General features: G+C 43.5%; 1 protein-coding gene across 8 annotated transcripts; it reads right to left on the bottom strand.

Moving 5' to 3' along the window:
• Positions 1-1,254: 1,254 nt before the first annotated feature.
• On the bottom strand, positions 1,255-18,139 carry LOC123995623 (transcription factor EC-like). Of its 8 annotated transcripts, none has more exons than XM_046299260.1 (8): positions 17,751-18,139; positions 12,244-12,510; positions 10,029-10,130; positions 7,508-7,631; positions 6,133-6,189; positions 5,774-5,849; positions 4,760-4,934; positions 1,255-2,468 (listed from the first exon to the last, which is right to left on the bottom strand). In XM_046299260.1, the coding sequence occupies exons 1-8, from the start codon at positions 17,805-17,807 to the stop codon at positions 2,013-2,015; spliced, it is 1,314 nt and encodes a 437-aa protein (XP_046155216.1). In that variant the 5' UTR covers positions 17,808-18,139; the 3' UTR covers positions 1,255-2,012. The 8 variants fall into 8 exon arrangements, with proteins under 8 accessions (XP_046155216.1, XP_046155217.1, XP_046155220.1 ...); XM_046299261.1 differs by having other exon boundaries at positions 12,244-12,495; XM_046299264.1 differs by having other exon boundaries at positions 7,589-7,631; positions 17,751-18,137.
• Between the last annotated feature and the right edge of the window lie 1,358 nt (positions 18,140-19,497).

The following is a 19,497-nucleotide window of genomic DNA, read 5'->3' as shown; positions in this document are numbered from 1 at the left end:
ATATATGTTGTATCCCTGTCTTGCCCCTGAGTTTCCAAAGCTGTGGTTTAATGATATTCCAAATCAAACTTCCTAGTTCTGATGTCACCGTTGCCTTAGGCCACATCACTGTTTGAAGCCCTTGAGTAGAAGCCCTTGAACTTTGTTCAATATTATCTTTGATGAAGCAAGGATTCTGGACAGGGTTGAAATGCATTCAATCTATGAAATGTGTTGATTATTTTAGTCGCATAATGATAAGGTTGTGTATACAAACGATGTATTTTATATATTTTTTTGCAATAGGAGAGTATCTGGAGATAATCATATTGACATCAAAATTCTCTGAGACCCTCCATGTTTTCTCCTTAATGAAAATCCACATTTATCTTCTGATAATTACGTTGGCCAATTACCTGTAAACATCACTCATCGGGTTAAATTTTATGTTGTATCTAGAGAGGAGCTGCAAGCAGGAATCTTTCAATTTCATTATGGGAGAAACACACCCGCTAAAACGTTCTCAAACATTCATTTAGAAGAGCTTTGATGAGGAACACAAGGTATCCACTGAAACACATTGAAATGTTGCTTCCCCCCCCCCAATCTGGACTGTTTGTTGTGTTATTAACGCATAAATGTAATATGATTAGAAAATATCCACTAATTAAACATTTCATCTATTTCAGCGTTATATGGATCCAAAACAAGTGACTAAACCTTTATGAGTGAAGTTTAGATTTTATTTTAAGCAACTATTTTGATTCCCAATGATTGATTGGACAGTATATTCTTTAAAACCAAGTCATCGAGCTTCTTCAGAGAACTTTTAACGGACACGTTTCTTTAAAGCCTACTCTATACTCGCCGTTAATTCGGCCTTCGCCCTGTCCTTAAGAGGCCTTAATTAAGATCAGCACCATCACTCCTCGTTTTCCCATCCTCTCTGTCGCTCATTTACTGTCTGTAACCCTCATTTTACCCACACCTTCCTCTGTTCAGACACAGCTCCCCTGTATGGCCCTTTATCCATCCGTTCAGCCTCATAGGTCGAGCCTCCTCTGATTTTGTGATAATCAACCTTTCTTTCACTCTTCCTGGTTCATAACTGAACTGCTCCTGTTGGATAGGAAATGATGAAAGTTCACAGGTGTCCATACTTTTTTTTGGTGGGAGAGCAGGGCGTAAATATGACAAATTAAACACGAGAGGTTTTGTGTTGGGAATGTGGTGCGCATGTGTGATTGTAATTGACAAAACGCCAAGTCTGATTTATTTAAAAAAAAAAGGGGTTTATTATATTTTCCCCACCAATAGAAAAGAGAGCATGTTAGATAATGTCATGTTTTTTGGGAATACATGGATTAAAACACATATAAATACATAAAACATTTTATAAAAATAAATGTAAAGATGAACGAAGGACGTGTTAGGCTTTTTCGGCTAGTATCACTGTTCCATTTTCATTTCTGTTTGGAAGTGGAACCACCAGTAACTAGCTCTCGATAGGGCCCATCAGTGAATCTCAATGGTTTAAAGTCCTTTTATACAATAACAGTAATACTATACCTCTGAAAAGGAAACAATCCTCTTTTGGCATGTTGCAAAGACACATGATAGGTACGGTGAAGTAGTCTGCATAGTTTACAGTGGTGTTCAACAACCCCAGTGTCCAATGCACTGTGGAGCAGTATTATATGATCAGTATGGACCGATTTGTCTTTCTCCCTTTTTCTCATGAGTCTGGTTCTGTCTGCGAGGCAGAGGTGCTGTATGCACTCTCGATCAAAGTTTTAAAAAAGTGGGAGGGACAGTGGTAACTAACCCTGGTCCTGGAGAGCCACAGGGGGTGCAGGCGCCAGCCCAGCACTAACACACCTGAGCCCACGAATCGAGCTCTCAATGATTCGAGCTGGTCAGTGGAATCGGATGTGTTGGTGCTGGGCTGGAACAAATCCCTGCACCACTTTGTGAGGGTGACCAACTGTGGTTTGTCCTTTGACCTTTGACACGGGGTCGCGGAGGGGTCAGGATCATAGGTCATCGTCGCCATCGTCCGAGCTGAAGCTGCTCCTGTGACTGGAGTCCTTGGAGGCGTCGGGCGAGCCGGCGGAGAGAAGCGGGTCGGTGCCGAAAGGCGAGAGCGGGTTGTCCAGGAGGATCTCGTCTAGCCGTTGCTCCTCTTTGAGCGTGGAGCTGAAGAAGTCTGTGAAGTGAGACAGCGGGTCGGAGAAAGTGGTGGAGTCATCAACCACCCCCTGACCCTGGTCTGTAACCCCGGTGACCATGGCTGGCATGGAGGTCCTCTGGAGGTACTCCCCGTTCAGTTCTTCCTGGTACAGGGGTGGCTGGAGACCCTGCAGTGACTGGGGAGCCAAGGGCTGCTGCTGTTGTTTTTGTTGTTTGAGGAGGTGGGAGGAGAGCTCTACAGTACCCAGGGCAGTGGCCATGCTGGGGAGGCCATGAGCACGGGCCTGGATCTCCAACTCCTGAAAAGCACAGAAAAGGACCAAGGATCAGGACAGTGTTATTCTCAAAAACATATGAATGGGAACAGTGTTGAAGAAGAAGACTTTTAATGAAGGAGATTACTTTTCTCAGAATGAGCTCCGTACGAGTTGCCAACCCTTACACACACACACACACACACACACACACACACACACACACACACACACACACACACACACACACACACACACACACACACACACACACACACACACACACACACACACACACACACACACACACATACACACATCCCTCAGTCAGTGTCATGTTTGTCATTTATTACACATTCTGGTTTCCCTCTGCTGGTCATACATCGTTCCGTTCCTGCTCCCAGCTGTTCCTATTCCCCTAATCATCATTTACACTCCCCCTGACACACACGCACACATCCCTCATAGTCTGGTAGATTATTATGGATTGACTTTAGAACTTCTTCGGGATCGGGGACAGTTGAGCTAATGTAGACTAATGCGATTAGCATAAGCTTGTAAGTAACAAGAAAAATTCCAGGACATAGACATATCTGATATTGGAAAAAAGCTTAAACAGTGAAATAATACCATGCTATTGTTTGAAGAGAGTGCACAATTTTGAACATGAAAAGTTATTAATAAACAAATTAGGCACATTTGGGCAGTCTTGATACAACATTTTGAACAGAAATGCAATGGCTCATTGGATCAGTCTAAAACTTTGCACATACACTGATGCCATCTAGTGTCCAAAATCTAAACTTGCCCTGGGCTGGACAAATACAGTATGGCCTTCCTCTTGCATTTCAAAGATGATGGTACAAAAAAATACAAAAGAAAGGTTTTTTATACTCCACTACATTTCTGTTCACATTTCCATGAACTTCAAAGTGTTTCCTTCCAAATAGTACCAAGAATATGCATATCCTTGCTTCGGGGCCTGAGCTACAGGCAGGTAGATTCGGGAATGTCATTTCAGGCGAAAATTGAAAACAAAAAAGGGGGCAATCCTTAAGAGGATTCTAATAGCACTCTAATGTAGCGGAGGCCAATCCATTTCATCTACCCCTCGTCTCCAGACCCCCCTCTCAGGAAGCAGCCAGGGCCCTCGGGGGTTTGTGTCATAAACATGACAGGGAGGAACCGATGACAAAACCTCATCAATCAGCAGCAGGTCAGCAATATGGTTCACGTCTCCCCATCGGCGCTCTACTGGCAGTAACAATATGGATAATAGTCTGTTGTCAGTCTGCCTTGGTAGCGGTTGACCTAGCATGTCGTTTTGCAAATGATTATTTATTTTTTTAAACACGGGGGATGAAAAAAAGTGTCGAGGAATGCGATGCCAGTTGGAAGCATCACTGTTCCCACGTCACGTGATGCAAAGTTACAACCATCTGTTTTTCTCAGTTTAAGCATCTTTCTGCAGGATTCCAACGGTGTATTTAAGTAAGACTAGCTGGGATGTTTCTGTGGGTGGTGCGTGGCGTTGATGCCGTCTTTCTCCCCACAGTCTGTTATCAACGGTCACCAGCACGTATTTGGGCTAACACTGTGAAGCTATCACTCTGTTAAAGGATTTTGTTAGCTCCCTCCACATGAAATGTCTCTTTACGCCTCTTTTGACTTTCGTGTGTTTTGTTGCTCTCGACATCCTTTAGGGTGACACTGTTAGATTGAGAAGCTCAGCTTGAGTTGTTGAGTTCGGCGTAAGAGACAGTGCCGTGAATGCGCGGATTCATTTGGTGGTTAATTGCGACGTCTCAGTGGCTAAAGGACTTGTGGTAACGTCTCCGCTGTCTGCTTGGCTCTGCTCTGCTGCCATGTCAATCCCTAGTCGCCCCGGTTTAACGTATCATTTTAGGGCGAGGGGAAAGTGGGGGGAGAGAGGCATGACTCTGGGCATTATTATGACCCACAATCTAATTCTGACCTGATTCCTCCTTCCGGACGGATGGAGCCGAAGTCTAACACTCTGTTTATTAATCAGGTCATTATTGTGTCTTGGAGAAGAGAGGTGGAAAAGAGGAGAGAGGTGATGGGGAACTGCTTGACAAACATCAATACGAGCAGGGCCGGTCTCTGCCAGGGAGTGGGGGTGTAAGGGTATGGGGGTTAGGTAGGTATAGAGCACTGAGCTGGCTGGCGAAGGGGGGGTCTCTATTGAGCATCAGGGCCGTGATGGTGCGCATTGGCATGGTGTTAAGGATGAGGAAGTCGCTGGGTTGGGGATCTGTAGTGGTCGGAGGACCGAGTTTTGAGGGTGCCTGTCTTTCTCTCTCCATAGTCCATACCTGGATCCTGAGCAGTAGCCTCCGGTTGGCCTGCTCCATCTTCTTCTGCCTGTTCTCCAGCTCTCTGGCGTGCTGCTGCTCCTTCTGCAGCCACTTGATGTACTCCACCGACGCCTTGAGAATGGTGCCTTTGTTCCAGCGCATATCACTACGGCAGAGGGACATAAAAGATAACCTTTTATTCACCGCCTCAGCGGAATGTTCTGTACAAAAACTTATGCAGGAACCCATTTTTTTTATATATGAATAAGAAATGGTGATTTACATGGCCAATTATTCATTCTCGGACATTACATCCAGCTTTTGAATGGGAATTTTAATAGAATAGTTAAGTATAAGTACGTCTACAGAAAGTCCATTCTGGAACCGCTTGTATGGTAAAATTAATCCTCAAGTAAAAATAGGTATTGGAAGGGGGGTGTGACTTTGGAAGAAGCCAAGAGTGCAGGCTCCATTCCCTGATACCATTACTTTTTAAAAGCAGGACACCGTTGTAAAATGCACCTTTCTTTGGAACAAGACGTTGGTCTGCTCCACAGCTAATAATCTTCTTTATCTTGTCTTAATGGCACGGCGACAGCGGTAACCTTCCATTTAAATTCTATCAAAAGTTCAATTGTGGTTGGGCCAGTCGGATTCCAATTCCGGCTTCCGTATTCCACCTTAGTGGGCCAATTGTGCTCAAACTTTGATTTAAATGGGTGGTGGCCCTCCTTGCGTTTGACCCCAATCTTCATCATTGAGCTCTAAGCTGTAGTCTACTGTTAAGAACCCAAAGAAGATTCAGACTCACTACTTTGCAGAGCGTGAAGACGACAATAGCTACTCAAGTACACCCTTGAAATAGGAGCGAAATGTGCTCTTGAGTATTAATTTGAATTCAATGAACAACATTTAGCGGGCTGTGCTTAGTTTTTGAGATGCTTAACAGCAGTCAGGCATGTGTACATCTATTCATGGCAATAGACTTGATCATGGGGAGTTGCTTTGCAATATTGAGTCAGGTAAACTTACGGGTCATTCGACTTTGGTATCATTGTTCCAAGTTCTTTGATTCTGTAGTTGATGTTGTACCTTCTTCTTCTTTCAACTGGAGAGAGAGAGAGAGAGAGAGAGAGAGAGAGAGAGAGAGAGAGAGAGAGAGAGAGAGAGAGAGAGAGAGAGAGAGAGAGAGAGAGAGAGAGAGAGAGAGAGAGAGAGAGAGAGAGAGAGAGAGAGAGAGAGAGAGAGAGAGAGAGAGAGAGAGAGAGAGAGAGAGAGAGAGAGAGAGAGAGAGAGAGAGAGAGAGAGAGAGAGAGAAAATATATAAAGTTACTTTAGTGCCCCACACAATGTTTCTGAAGGTACTCTGTATTGAGTGGGGCGGCTCGTACTCAAGTTGTGGTTGTCTTTCTTCTGTCGTTCTTTGGCCATCACTCTCGTTTCATGTTCTGTGAAACACAAAAAAAGAGCACAGGCTTATAAGAAACGCACACAGAGCATAAAAGAAGCTCAGACCACAGACACAGAGCCTGAACCTTCCAAAGAGCCTGAACCTTCCACAGAGCCTGAACCTTCCACAGAGCCTGAACCTTCCACAGAGCCTGAACCTTCCACAGAGCCTGAACCTTCCACAGAGCCTGAACCTTCCACAGAGCCTGAAACTTCCACACAAGCACACTCACACTCAGTGAAAGGACACGATTTATCCAGCTCGCTCCCAGCCCGCCTGGCATACATAGCATTGTCTCTTCTCTTTGGTTCATTGTGAAAAATCTGTGTCCTCTTTTAAGCCACTCAGGCTGGCAATTAAGTCCGCTTAACAAATTTGCTGATCTACCCATGAGGGGGAAAGGCATGCTATAGCGTTCATATTCACGTTCACATTTCTCCCAAATGACATAATCAGAACCTGTGATTGGATTTCTCAATTGGTCTCCGTTGATTCAATAAGGTCATTTAGACCTCTGGTAACTGCCCGTTGTCCGACCGCACACTTATAGGAAAAATATATACGTGATTCACTTATTTTCTCGGCGGAGCTAATTCAATTAGCTTTACTTGATGCATGGCATTCATAAACCGCTTCTCAGAGGTCCTTTGTGTTAGGGACCAGAATACAAAATAATCCATGGTGCGTCCATAGATTATGAACCGAGGCCATTGATAATTAGGGATGTGAGTGATACAACTGTAATCCAAACACTACACATTTAAGGGAAACATCTATTTGCTACATGGAAACAGTAGTTTGTGTAGAATAGCTTGTATAGGATGAATGCTGTACACATTCAGGGCTAAAGAAGAGGGCTTTCCCAGTAGAACATGCTACTCTATAGACCTCTAGACCTCTACTGCAGTCTCCCATTGGTCGGTAATAGACTGTGGGACCACCTTATTAGACTGGAAGGCTCGGTTTTGGTTAATCCTGCCACCAGATTTAGGATTTGTGCATTTAGGACATGCCGCCTACACAGCATTTAGTCAGCCAAAGAAGAGAGATGGCTAAATGGATTACTCTTTCTCGTTTCCTGTTGTCGTGCACCTTGAAAAAAAACGCTAAACGTATTCATTCATTAAAAAAAAAAAATGAGATGCCAGTAACGGACATGATTTGTCAGGAATGTGTTTCCTAAAGTGTTGTATTTTCATGCTTCAGTATGTGCTCGAGTTTCACACTTCTATCCTCTTGAAACATGTCGATGTGATCATGCATAGATTATTTTTGGATGCATTGCTAATCTTCAGCGCTATGAAGTGTGTTCGTACCTGTCACTTCCCTTTTTACAGTAGTGAGCATAGTGGGGCGTGAGGTGGGTGTCATTCGGCCATGAGGGGCTGTAGTCATACCTGGTTCACCCCCATAGATGTCCAGCATGCTGCTGCTGAGCACCTGGAGAGGAGGGAAGGAGAGGAGGCACATGTCAGGGAATGGTTGAAACACAGACACACAGACACAGAGAGAACCTCAAGTTCACAGAGTCATTGAAACTTTTGGAAGCAGGTTCACTTCGGCTCATTTGAAAGCTTTGAAAGGGTAACGGTAATTTGTACGGTTTCAGATGAGGTTGGGTGTGAGGGCAATCACAGCACCGTTGGCAGTCCTATTGCTTCTCAGCCCTCGGGGCAGTGCGTTTGTGTGATCCAGCAGGAGAGGCTAGGGGCCTCCATGTCTCCCCACCAGTGGCCTGCCTGACCACAGCCTTGTCTGGGTCCCCTAAGGCCCTCTCAGGTCCTTCTCTGGGAGTACGACCTCGCTCCATGCCCCCGTTTACTAGCCTAAAATGGCCATTATCAGTGACCACTATGGCTACTCTGCTTGAAAGGGCCCCGGAACACAGAGGCATCTGTGTGTTCAAAATAGCACCCCACTGGATGAAAGCCGGGTCATAACCCGCCCAAACAGACACCAAACTGTTTTTCTACGCTGCTTATCCACTGTGAGAAGATAGACATATATTTTCAGAACAAGCGGGACAACGACAGTCTCTTTTGGGACTCTGTTGGAATGCAGAGGGGTTTGTGGGCCTCTGACACACACTGTATGCATGTCCAATCTTAGGGAGCTGTGTATTTCTAGGAATCCTACAAAAGCCAGCACAGACTCCACAAGCTGTGTAAAGACAATTTGTCACTGTGCATGTGTGAAATTCAGTTCCTAGAGTGGTGTAGAGAGGGATAAGAATAGAGGTCAAGTTATGGGAGGGAGGGAAGGAGGGGGTGGGAGGAAAATAAGGAATGGCAGACATTTCAATATTTGCAGTTGGTTTGCTTTGCCTGTAGATGGCTTTCTCTCTCATTATCTCTAACAGGGGGGGGGTACTTATCAAAATGAAAGATAGCGACAGTCCCCGACTGCTCACATCGTAATCACTTCAATCCTCTCCCATCTGTGTTCCTGGGATATGTTGACATGGCAAAACGACGTGATGCATCGTACTGTATGACTAATTAAAATGAATTGATCCATTTAAGCGCGCTATCATTTCAGAACAAGCCCGCCGGGAGTGTAGGCATTAACCCAATCCAATGCCTCACTGCCTCACGCTAAATCTCTCCTCCTCTCCCTTTTTTTCCCGGTCGCTCTGATCTTCACTCTCTACACCCCTCTCCCCCTGTCTTGACTTTCATATATATACACACACACACACACACACACACACACACACACACACACACACACACACACACACACACACACACACACACACACACACACACACACACACACACACACACACACACACACACACACACACACACACACCTCCGCTTTTCTGTCATCCTGTTGTTCCTCTCTGTTTCTATGTGTGTGTTTATGTGCATGCCTGCCCGCTTGCCTCTGTCTGTCTGTCTCTCTCTGACTCTCTTCATCTCTCTCCATCTTTCTTCATCTCTCTCCATCTCTCTGTCACATTCAATGCTGTGGGGACACATTCTCCTTTATTACCACATACCTCTGTTCAGGATTCAGGTGTGGTTCTAATCGTTACTCAAATGAGTCTTTGTCCGAGCATCGGCTCAAAGTTTTTGCAATTCCACTCCAGATATAATTTGCACTGGGTCTATTGGTCTCTGCTGCCATCCAGGCATTTTCTTTCTAATGGAATGCCTAGTCTGAATAAGATCTTTTTTTGTGGTAGTAGATATCTAGCATAGTCTCGGCGTTCTTCCCATGTCTTCTTGACTACCATTCCCAAACTCTCTGGTGACCATGTAGGGCTTTCAGCGAGAAAAGAAGAATCACAGACTTAGTGTTTATACTAATTAACACATTATTCTCACACTGTCATCATTTACCGTGTAGTTACGTGTATTGACATCACTTGCGGATTAATCTGTATTGTTCGGCAGCTTGAGAAATGTGAGAAATGCTTTAAGCCTCAACCCTGGTGAAATGAACTTTGACTCATCGGTGGACTTAATCTGACTTCACACAAAGCCAGCTCCTTTTTTCCCAAGCAAGTCAAGCCTGAAGGTTCATGTTTGGCAGAGGAGGTAGTTCTCACATCCCCCTTTAAAAGAAGTCAGTTATGCAACTTAACTTTAAAGCTGAACTTGACTACTCAATAGCTGCTCTTCGTGAGTGTCAAGAAGATTAAGGATCGTCTGGGAATCACTTCTGGATCAAGGAGTCATGTCAGCAAGAGTCAATAGACAGAAACACCTGCATGTCGATAGCATCGTTTCATTTCTTCTGTTTTTACCCTTTAGTTTTGCAAATCAAATGAGTGTTTTTCCATTTACATTTGGAATTGATATAATAGTTAATATGATGATTCATGCTTACGTTGTTTTGCATTATGATGCTGGGATCCATACAATCCAAGCCCCTGTCATTGAACCCGGACTCCAGGCTAATCAAGTCATCAATGACGTCATCCATTGGAAACTAAAAGAAAACAGTCATATTGTACCAGCCTCAGTTCAGTTCAGATACATAACAACCGGTAATAAGAACACTAGGTGAGCTAATGCTCTCACTGTAATTCAATGTAGCATTTATTTTTTGCATCATTCAGAGGGAGGGACAGTTAGGATCCTAATCCAATAACAGACATTTCTTCACCACCATGCTGGAAGAGATCAGCCGCCATGGTGGGATTTTGTGTTGCTGTTTGTTATCAAACTAGTTTCCTCCTTAACAGAGATTCTCTTTAGGAACTGAATCTCTGATTGATGAGCATTTTAGAGAGAATGGGCGGGTCACTAGAGATAACTGAGTGGTTCAGACAGCATTTAGGACTCTGTAATCAAACCTGCGTTGTGTTATTAACTCACAGAAAGATTTTTGGCACTGCAAGGACCTACTAAACAACTACACTGAGATAAAATAAGCAAATAGCGGGATTGATTGAATCCCAACAATATCAAAGGTAGAGTTGAAGTCAGAAGTTTACATACACTTAGGTTGGAGTCATTAAAACTAGTTTTTCAACCACTCCACCAGTTTCTTGTTAACGAACTATAGTTTTGGCAAGTCGGTTAGGACATCTACTTTGTGCATGACTCAAGTAATTTTTCAAACAATTGTTGACAGACAGATTATTTCACTTACAATTCACTGTATCACAATTCCAGTGTGTCAGAAGTTTACATACACTAAATTGACTGTGCCTTTAAACAGCTTGGAAAATTCCAGAAAATGATGTCATGGCTTTAGAAGCTTCTGATAGGCGAATTGACATAATTTGAGTCAATTGGAGGTGCACCTGTGGATGTATTTCAAGGCCTACCTTCAAACTCAGGGCCTTTTTGCTTGACATCATGGGAAAATTAAAATAAATCAGCCAAGAACAAAATTGTAGACCTCCACAAGTCTGGTTCATCCTTTGGAGCAATTTCCAAACGTCTGAAGGTACCACGTTCATCTGTACAAACAATAGTACGCAAGTATAAACATCATGGGACTACGCAGCCGTCATACCTCTCAGGGAGGAGACGCGTTCTGTCTCCTAGAGATGAACGTACTTTGGTGCGAAAAGTGCAAATCAATCCCAGAACAACAGCAAAGGACCTTGTGAAGATGCTGGAGGAAACGGGTACAAAAGTATCTATATCCACAGTAAAATGAGTCCTATATCAACAAAACCTGAAAGGCCACTCAGCAAGGAAGAAGCCACTGCTCCAAAACCGCTGTTAAAAGCCAGACTACGGTTTGCATCTGCGCATGGAGACAAAGATCGTACTTTTTGGACAAATGTCCTCTGGTCTGATGAAACAGAAATGGATCTGTTTGGCCATTATGACCATCGTTATGTTTGGAAGAAAACGAGGAAGGCTTGCAAGCTGAAGAACACCATCCCAACCATGAAGCACGGGGGTGGCAGCATCATGTTGTGCGGGTGCTTTGCTGCAGAAGGGACTGGTGCATCATGAGGATGGAAAATTACGTGGATATATTGAAGCAACATTTCAAGACATTAGTCAGGAAGTTAAAGCTTGGTCTTAAATGGGTCTTCCAAATGGACAATGACCCCAAGCATACTTTCAAAGTTGTGGCAAAATGGCTTAAGGACAACAAAGTCAAGGTATTGAAGTGGCCATCACAAAGCCCTGACCTCAATCCCATAGAAAATGTGTGGGCAGACTTGAAAAAGCATGTGCGAGCAAGGAAGCCTACAAACCTGACTCAGTTACACCAGCTCTGTCAGGAGGACTGAGCCAACTTATTGTGGGAAGTTTGTGGAAGGCTACACAAATTGCTTGACCCAAGTTAAACTATTTAAAGGCGATGCTACCAAATACTAATTGAGTGTATGTAAACTTCTGACCCACTGGGAATGTGATGAAAGAAATAAAAGCTGAAATAAATAATTATCTCTACTATTATTCTGACATTTCACATTCTTAAAATAAAGTGGTGATCCTAACTGACCTAAGACAGGGAATTTTTACTAGGACTAAATGTAAGGAACTGAGTTTAAATGTATTTGGCTGTGTATGTAAACTTCTGACAACTGTACCACGATGAACACATACTGAAAATCAAAACGCTCACTCACCTCACTGTCATGGTTCGATGCCAAGGTCAGCAGTGTAACAGGGCTGCTGGGGGTGCTGCCATCGCTGAGGGGGGCCAGGTGGCTGTTCCTCATCACTGGAACGGTGCCCAGGAGCTGCCCTCCCTGCCCAGTGGGATGAGGGTGGCCCCCCTGTCCCCCAGCCACCCTGGAACCCAGTGTCAGGTACTGCTTGACCTGCTGACTCTGGGCCTGGTGTAGGTGGAACTTAGAGCCCTCCAGGTGGCTCTGGACCTGTTCCATACAGACCTAAGATCAGTTATTGGGTAACACAACAGGCAACGGTTACTATGTAGTCTCAAATAACAGTTTAGTGTTAGTATGCAATCTCAGATAGACATTAAAAAAAATAAAAGTCGCTGCTCAGTGCAGTCTCAGAGAGAGCACAGATAGTGCAGCAAGTCATGAGTCATGTTTCATCAAATTGTTCTTAATCATGTTTTACCCCTGAATGCAAGACATATCCTCTTGACTTCTCAAGCAAATGACGAACCAATCAAACTTTAGACAGGAAATAAGAAGATGATTTACCGCAAGTGTAAAATGTTGTAACAGTAAGTACAGCATTAGCAGATGTTCCAATGTACTACCGAATCCTTCAAATATCTATGCCCTAAATGTATACACACACCATACAACTACAACCAACTTACTAAACCAATTATGAATATCTCAACAAAGTCCACAAGTTGACTTCATTGGAGTATGTATACTGTTGCTATTGAAACATGAATCCTTACATTGGAAACTCGGGCTCCATCTCGAATCTTGTAGTAACTACAGTCACTTAAGTGTGGCATTCTCATCGGTCAGATAGAGACTGTCTTCAGGTCTGGTGCACTAGCTGTAGAGCTGCTCAAAGTACCAGTAGGATTGTGGTTAAGAGGCTGCTATCCGGTGGCTGTCCTGGTGAGTTGATAGGTTGAGGACTGTCCCCTCCTCTCCTCAGCCAGTGTCTTTATAAACTTCTTAAGGCTCTGCACTAAATTCGCTAATTAGGCGAGAAGCCGGGCTATCCCTTAGTTTCCCTGCGTGATAATCACTTCAAACAGAGACTCATCAGATTACCCCTGGGTTTGATCCCAACAGGATATCTGCCCATGGCTTTTGCCTATATCTCGACTAATTCAACGGGACCGCCCTGTTTCTGTTTGGGAGTTATCGGCCAATCACAATTGACCCCTAGTCCGGACTCTCTACGATCTCCTTCGGGGGGGTCTAGTAGTTGACTCTAGTACAATTGTTTCTTTCTTGTTCTTGTTTTTTAAATAATTTTGGACGGCCATTTCTACCACGACCCCTCCTTTGGCCATTCATATTCTGTCAATTACTCTAAGAATAACTCGAGATGGACTATTCTGGGGGCTAATTTTAGTACTGTAACTATCGTGACCCTATTTTTATCCTCTTGCCTAAAAATGTTTCACTGTTGTCTAGGGCTATAAAGGGGGATCATTGTCGTCCTTTTTTTATTGGTTTACGGTCGCTTAACTATTTTGAGAAGAATTGATTGATTGATCATTGGGTTTGATTCCTCTCTACTATCAGTGAATTCCCATGACATTGTCATGACTTTACCATAAACCATTTGCCATGCTGGTTGAACTCCTGATAGTAGATGTTTGTCTCCTTTTAGCAGTAGCTTCTGGCTTTCTTCATCATTGCTCGTTTAATCAATACAGAGAAGAAACAACTCAGGTCAACGTAGGTCGGTACCACAGTTGTAATGATGGAATCCTCGTCATCACACAGGAACATTCAGAAATACTTTTTTTTTTTTGCTCCGGGACCGCAGCAGACAACTGTAAACGCTTGCTCCCCTTTACTCCAATACCAGTAACAACATCTTGAGGTTGTAAGAGAAAAAAAGAGGTCTGTACTACAAAACAAAAGTCCTAGAAGCACCTGATTTGACCACAGACACAGATGCACACTTTGCACATAACGATAGTATAGAATCAGCATTTTTGCTCAACACCAGTGCTGTCGTCTGTCGTCCACATAGCTCACATAGATGACTGGCCCCGCTCAGAATGGACTCACGCACGACAATACTGAACTTGTCACCAATGAAGAGAGAGCAAGTCTCATCGCTGGCAGCTAAGGGCTAAACAAGATGCCATTTGTTACTCAATCAACATTCTTCAAGAGCGGATGGAAAGACTGCCAGCGTACTACACTCAGCTTGTTGTCTGAAGAGACAAGAGGTTGTCCTTGGATTAATAGCCTTCTCTCTACTGTACATGCAGCAGGAGACACGCCTATTAGGTCGTTAGGGGACCTCTAATTAGATTCCACCAAGTAATGTATCTTCTGTCACTAATGTGCGGCACGACAATGACAGGACTGTGCATGAAGACAAGACACACTGCAGTTCACTAGGCACAGAATAAGACATGACTGGAGAATCGGCAATGTAGACGTTGGTAAATTACTTGAAAATGGAAGAGTTTGTTTATTCTTTTCCACTTGTTGGAACTGATTGTGACGTCCCTTCTTTCATTCATTGGATTGCCGTGATCAGAGCCATATATTTAAAGAGTTAGGCCAACTTTTAGAATTGTGAATATTGTTCTAATTCAAATTGTTTAAATATGCATCATCATTTATACAACGGCTGGGTCTAATCCTGCTTGATTGTTTAAAATCACATTCCAACCGGTGTCTATTCCACAAGTTACCACCAGCTAAAGCAATGATGTTTAAATGCCTATTTATTCTGTTCCATCTCACTGCACAATCCACTGTTTCATCAGCCCAGCCAGGCAATTTATAAACTTGATGTCCACTATAAAAACCATCGAGACATTATCTTCCGTTTCTTTTATACTAGCATTTGGTTTTCAACAGCGGAGATTTGTATAAACCTTGCTCTCGTTCTCTCCAACATTTGCAACATTGTTTCAATATTGAAATTCAATCTCCATCTGTCCCATAGTAATGAATGTGTCAGGAGTTGGGACGAGACAGACCGGCAGACAGTTTATCTCAGCCAGTCAAAATCATGAATCAGCTGGCATAATGTTTATGGATATATACAATGAAATGTCAATGGAAAACAAAGTGATTGTGCTAGCTGTGTTGTTGGCTAGCTCCTCTGAACAAAAGTGTCCTGACGAGAGAGCACATTTTCTATGCCCGGCCAAATCGTGCATCATTAGACAGGCAACTAAACATAGAATAAGAACCCACAAATACCCTAAGGAAAAATGGCTACCTAAATATGGTCCCCAATCAGAGACAACGATAAACAGCTGCCTCTGATTGGGAACCAATTCAGGTCACCATAGACCTACATATACCTAGACTAACAAAACCCCTAGCTATACAAAACAACCTAGACGATACAAAAACTAACATACCCACCCTAGTCACATCCTGACCAAAATAATAAAGAAAACAAAGATAACTAAGGTCAGGGCGTGACATTGGAGGATATATTAGCATGATTTTCTGGCCCGAGACAGTGTCCTCCAAACAGTGGCTTCTCGGGCATTATCACTTAAGAAGAAACCGCATTGTCCAGACTCTCTAAATATATGGGTCTGGTTGTGATGAATGGAGGACGCACCCACACCCTCTATTGGTTTGGACATCGCTTAAAATGATTTCCTCCTATGTCAAAATTACCCAAAATCATGTTTTTTTGTGCACTCGATTCTGTCCCACTGTACAAAATACGTAGTTGAATGCAGTCCATGTCATTCCACTAGCATATACATCATCAAACAGTATTTCTAACAGACATTGGCGCTGTAGATGAATGCCTGCGGCAGACATATTGTGTACTCCCAATGCAGTTTGCTTATGATTGAATCAGAGCATAAATTTGTTGTCGTTTCGTTTGTTTCTCTAATGGCTGGTGGGGAGAACATCCATGTGAGCTTTGACTCCTATTAGGGCGGCAGCTGTGTCCTCTCCTTGTTTTCACTGCTTAAGCCACTAAAACGAGGAATGTCTCACAGGCAGAGAAGAGAGAGACAACTCACTGATCTGATCCATGGCTCACTCTAGGACTGACTTACTGTCTGTCTCCTACTTTGATGTATAACATGCCACATTATTTCACACAGCGTAGCTGTGATGGCGCTGATAAGGAAAGTGCATCAAGCTTATGACATGTTCTGTCCGTTATGATAAACGAGAGTTAAATGGCACGAGCAGTACGTCAAAGTCAACAACAACAAAAAAAACACAAATAATGTATGGACAGATTCGGGCATCCCATTAAATGAGCTTTTATGCTGAAGACGGTCATAAAAAGTTGGGATAAAGTCATTTTCAAGACGAAACTTGGTTAAGAAACCATTCACATTCTAAAAACATCAAGTAAGGCAGTGCAAAAGTAACTAAGAACCTAATATCCACTTTAAACATCAAAGACGTTAATTGATGTTTTTAACATATAAAAAAGTGCTCTACAAACTAGACATAATTTCCATACTCAAATCTACTTTCAACTGTGACCAAGTTGCGCTGATTTACCTCGGTATGTACTTTCTCTTCTTGAAGTCAGATAGTGAAGCCCTGCAGTAGCACAGTGATCTATGGTCTTGGATGACACCTCTGCATGTCACAGAGCTCACTCCCAGGTAGCTACTGTTCACTATTCTAGACGGCCAGCTATTGTTTAACTCAGTTTCACTCTTACACAAGTTCTTGTTTCACTTCAGAAAAATCTGGATTATGAAACACAGGGTTATTATTTCACTTGGACAGGCTTTGGCAATTCTGGACATAACCTTATAACCTCACAACTGTTGGGATTCATTTCTACTATGAATCCCAAACTTTAGTGTTCTATTGACCAACTTAAAAATGCATGAAGTATTTTGAAGTAATACTACTACAGTAATGTTGTGCAGTAATGCTCTTTCTGTGGTGTAGATACAGACAGATATGTTCGCAGACATGGTTCCTGTGGATATGCTGAGGCAGCTAACCAGTTCATAGCTGTGACCACACATCTGAGATTGTATGGAGGGAGGAGAGATAATTCCACACTGAGTAGAATTGCCCTTTTTTGGAATGTCAGTCTTGAAGAGCGTGTGTGTGTGTGTGTGTGTGTGTGTGTGTGTGTGTGTGTGTGTGTGTGTGTGTGTGTGTGTGTGTGTGTGTGTGTGTGTGTGTGTGTGTGTGTGTGTGTGTGTGTGTGTGTGTGTGTGTGTGTGTGTAAGTAGTAAGTAGTAAGTGAGTATTATATAGGTCACACAGAAAATGCCATTACAATACCCCCCCCCATACATTGACACCCCATCAACCAAACGATGCATTTACATTTACATTTACATTTAAGTCATTTAGCAGACGCTCTTATCCAGAGCGACTTACACTTGTAGCCAAGCTGCGAGTACCTCCATATACATACAGTATCCTGGGTGAGACTGCAGAGACCCTTTCCCCCCTCTCTCCTCCCTTTTTCACCCTCTCTCTCTTTCCCTATTTATCCCTCTCTTTCCCTCTCTCTTTTGCCTGCTGATGTCACCTACCGGCAGTATCTGGATCTCAGTCAGAGTGATCACTTTGACCACACAGGATCGACTCATGGCTCCGAGAGTGACGGCCGCCCCCCTACGAACACGACTCAGGCAACAGAAGAAGAAGCGCTACCGTACTGCCTGCCTGTCAGGATCCCAGAAACAGAGAAAGGAGAAGAAGAGAGGTGCTGCCATGTTGTTCCAGGAAAGGAAGGTATGACACATCAGCTTTTTAGAGAGCAGGTCCGCTTCCTTCAAGTGTGTGTGGGCTTGCGTGAGCCAAGCACTCATTGCAAACTCTAACATTCGTTAGGAAAAGGCCTGACTGTGGCAGAAATACAGATGGCAGTTGGTCTGAAGCAGGCAGGGGGGATAGTTCTGTGTTCCTGCATGAAACACTTTCAGCTCTGATTAGCACATTCCCCCCCCAGGGTATCTCACTGACACTCACTTCCCCAGCAATCCCTTTACTACACACACAAACACACACACAGGTCTCACTGGGTCTCCAAGACACACACACACACACAGAGACAGAGGACAGGTCACTGTTCTAACCCAAGGACACAGTCTGAGAGAGCCCTTGGCAGGTCATCCAGAAGGCATTGTGCTTACCAGAACCTCTCTGTACCAGAAATACTGAGGACAGCAAAGTGGAAGCTTGTGTGACTTAACCTCTTGACCCTGAAGCATCAGATCATGTCAAAACAATCAGCGAAATGTCCAAGCCAACAAACACCTAGTCTGGGAAATGGATTCTTCCACATTTCAGCAGAAGCATTGGAGGAATGAGACTAGTATTTTTTTAACACTTTCTCTGCCAAATATTCTGCAAAAACATGTTCACTACCTCAGTCAAATCAATGCTTGTGATGATTGAATGCCCAAATAACTTTACACAGTTAAGTAAACGTATCAAAGCTGAATACAATGATTACATTTCAAAAGCGTGGTCTTTTATTTAACTAGACAAGTCAGTTAAGAACAAATTCTTATTTATAATGACAACCTAGGAACAGTGGGATAACTGCCTTGTTCAGGGGTAGAACATCAGATTTTGACCTTGTCAGCTCAGGGATTTGATCTAGCAAACTTTCGGTTACTGGCCCAATGCTCTAACCACTAGGCTACCTGTCGCCCCAGAGTGCATGCTGTCTTTAGAGTGCATACTTAACTTGACACTTAAAGGCTCCATTAAAGTCATGTCTCGCAGTGTCGGAAAGAGGCATATTGTTGTGAATTATTTTTCTGGTGGGAGGCGTGTTTGTGACCTAATAAACACACATGTCTCTGGGCCTTAATGGTACATGGTTTTATTATTGTGGGAAATCCTTAAGCTGATACCGTTAGGCTACTGCCCTTAGTGGAGTTGTTGTGTTGACTGACTGTTTTAATTATATGAACAAATGAGCAGTCAAATTGAAATGACACTTTAGTTGATGTTTTAGTGTCATTTTGTTCTTCGTTTAGTGGACACATTTTGTGGACAGGAAGTTCTCAACTGGGAAGGAAGTTGGAGTTCTCAGACAAGTGCTTGTTCAGCTCTCTCTCACTGTGTGTGTGTGTGTGTGTGTGTGTGTGTGTGTGTGTGTGTGTGTGTGTGTGTGTGTGTGTGTGTGTGTGTGTGTGTGTGTGTGTGTGTGTGTGTGTGTGTGTGTGTGCGCGCGCGTGTGTCCTGGCTGACCATTTTCCATTCATCTTGGGGCCCATCCAGAACGCTCACCTTTGTTAGTCCCACACACCACAGCAGGTATATTTA

The sequence above is a fragment of the Oncorhynchus gorbuscha genome, linkage group LG14 (genome assembly GCF_021184085.1).
Source record: "Oncorhynchus gorbuscha isolate QuinsamMale2020 ecotype Even-year linkage group LG14, OgorEven_v1.0, whole genome shotgun sequence".
Classification (NCBI taxonomy): domain Eukaryota; kingdom Metazoa; phylum Chordata; class Actinopteri; order Salmoniformes; family Salmonidae; genus Oncorhynchus; species Oncorhynchus gorbuscha.
This window is presented reverse-complemented; position numbering and strand designations above follow the sequence as displayed.

Bases quoted from the DNA above. Each gene is read 5' to 3' on its own strand.
- LOC123995623 (XM_046299260.1), bottom strand. From the start codon at position 17,807: ATGAGTCGATCCTGTGTGGTCAAAGTGATCACTCTGACTGAGATCCAG. The intron at 12,511-17,750 runs GTAGGTGACATC...AACTGATCTTAG, and splicing joins CTGAGATCCAGATACTGCCG to GTCTGTATGGAACAGGTCCA. The intron at 5,850-6,132 runs GTACGAGCCGCC...CTCTCTCTCCAG, and splicing joins GAAAGACAACCACAACTTGA to TTGAAAGAAGAAGAAGGTAC.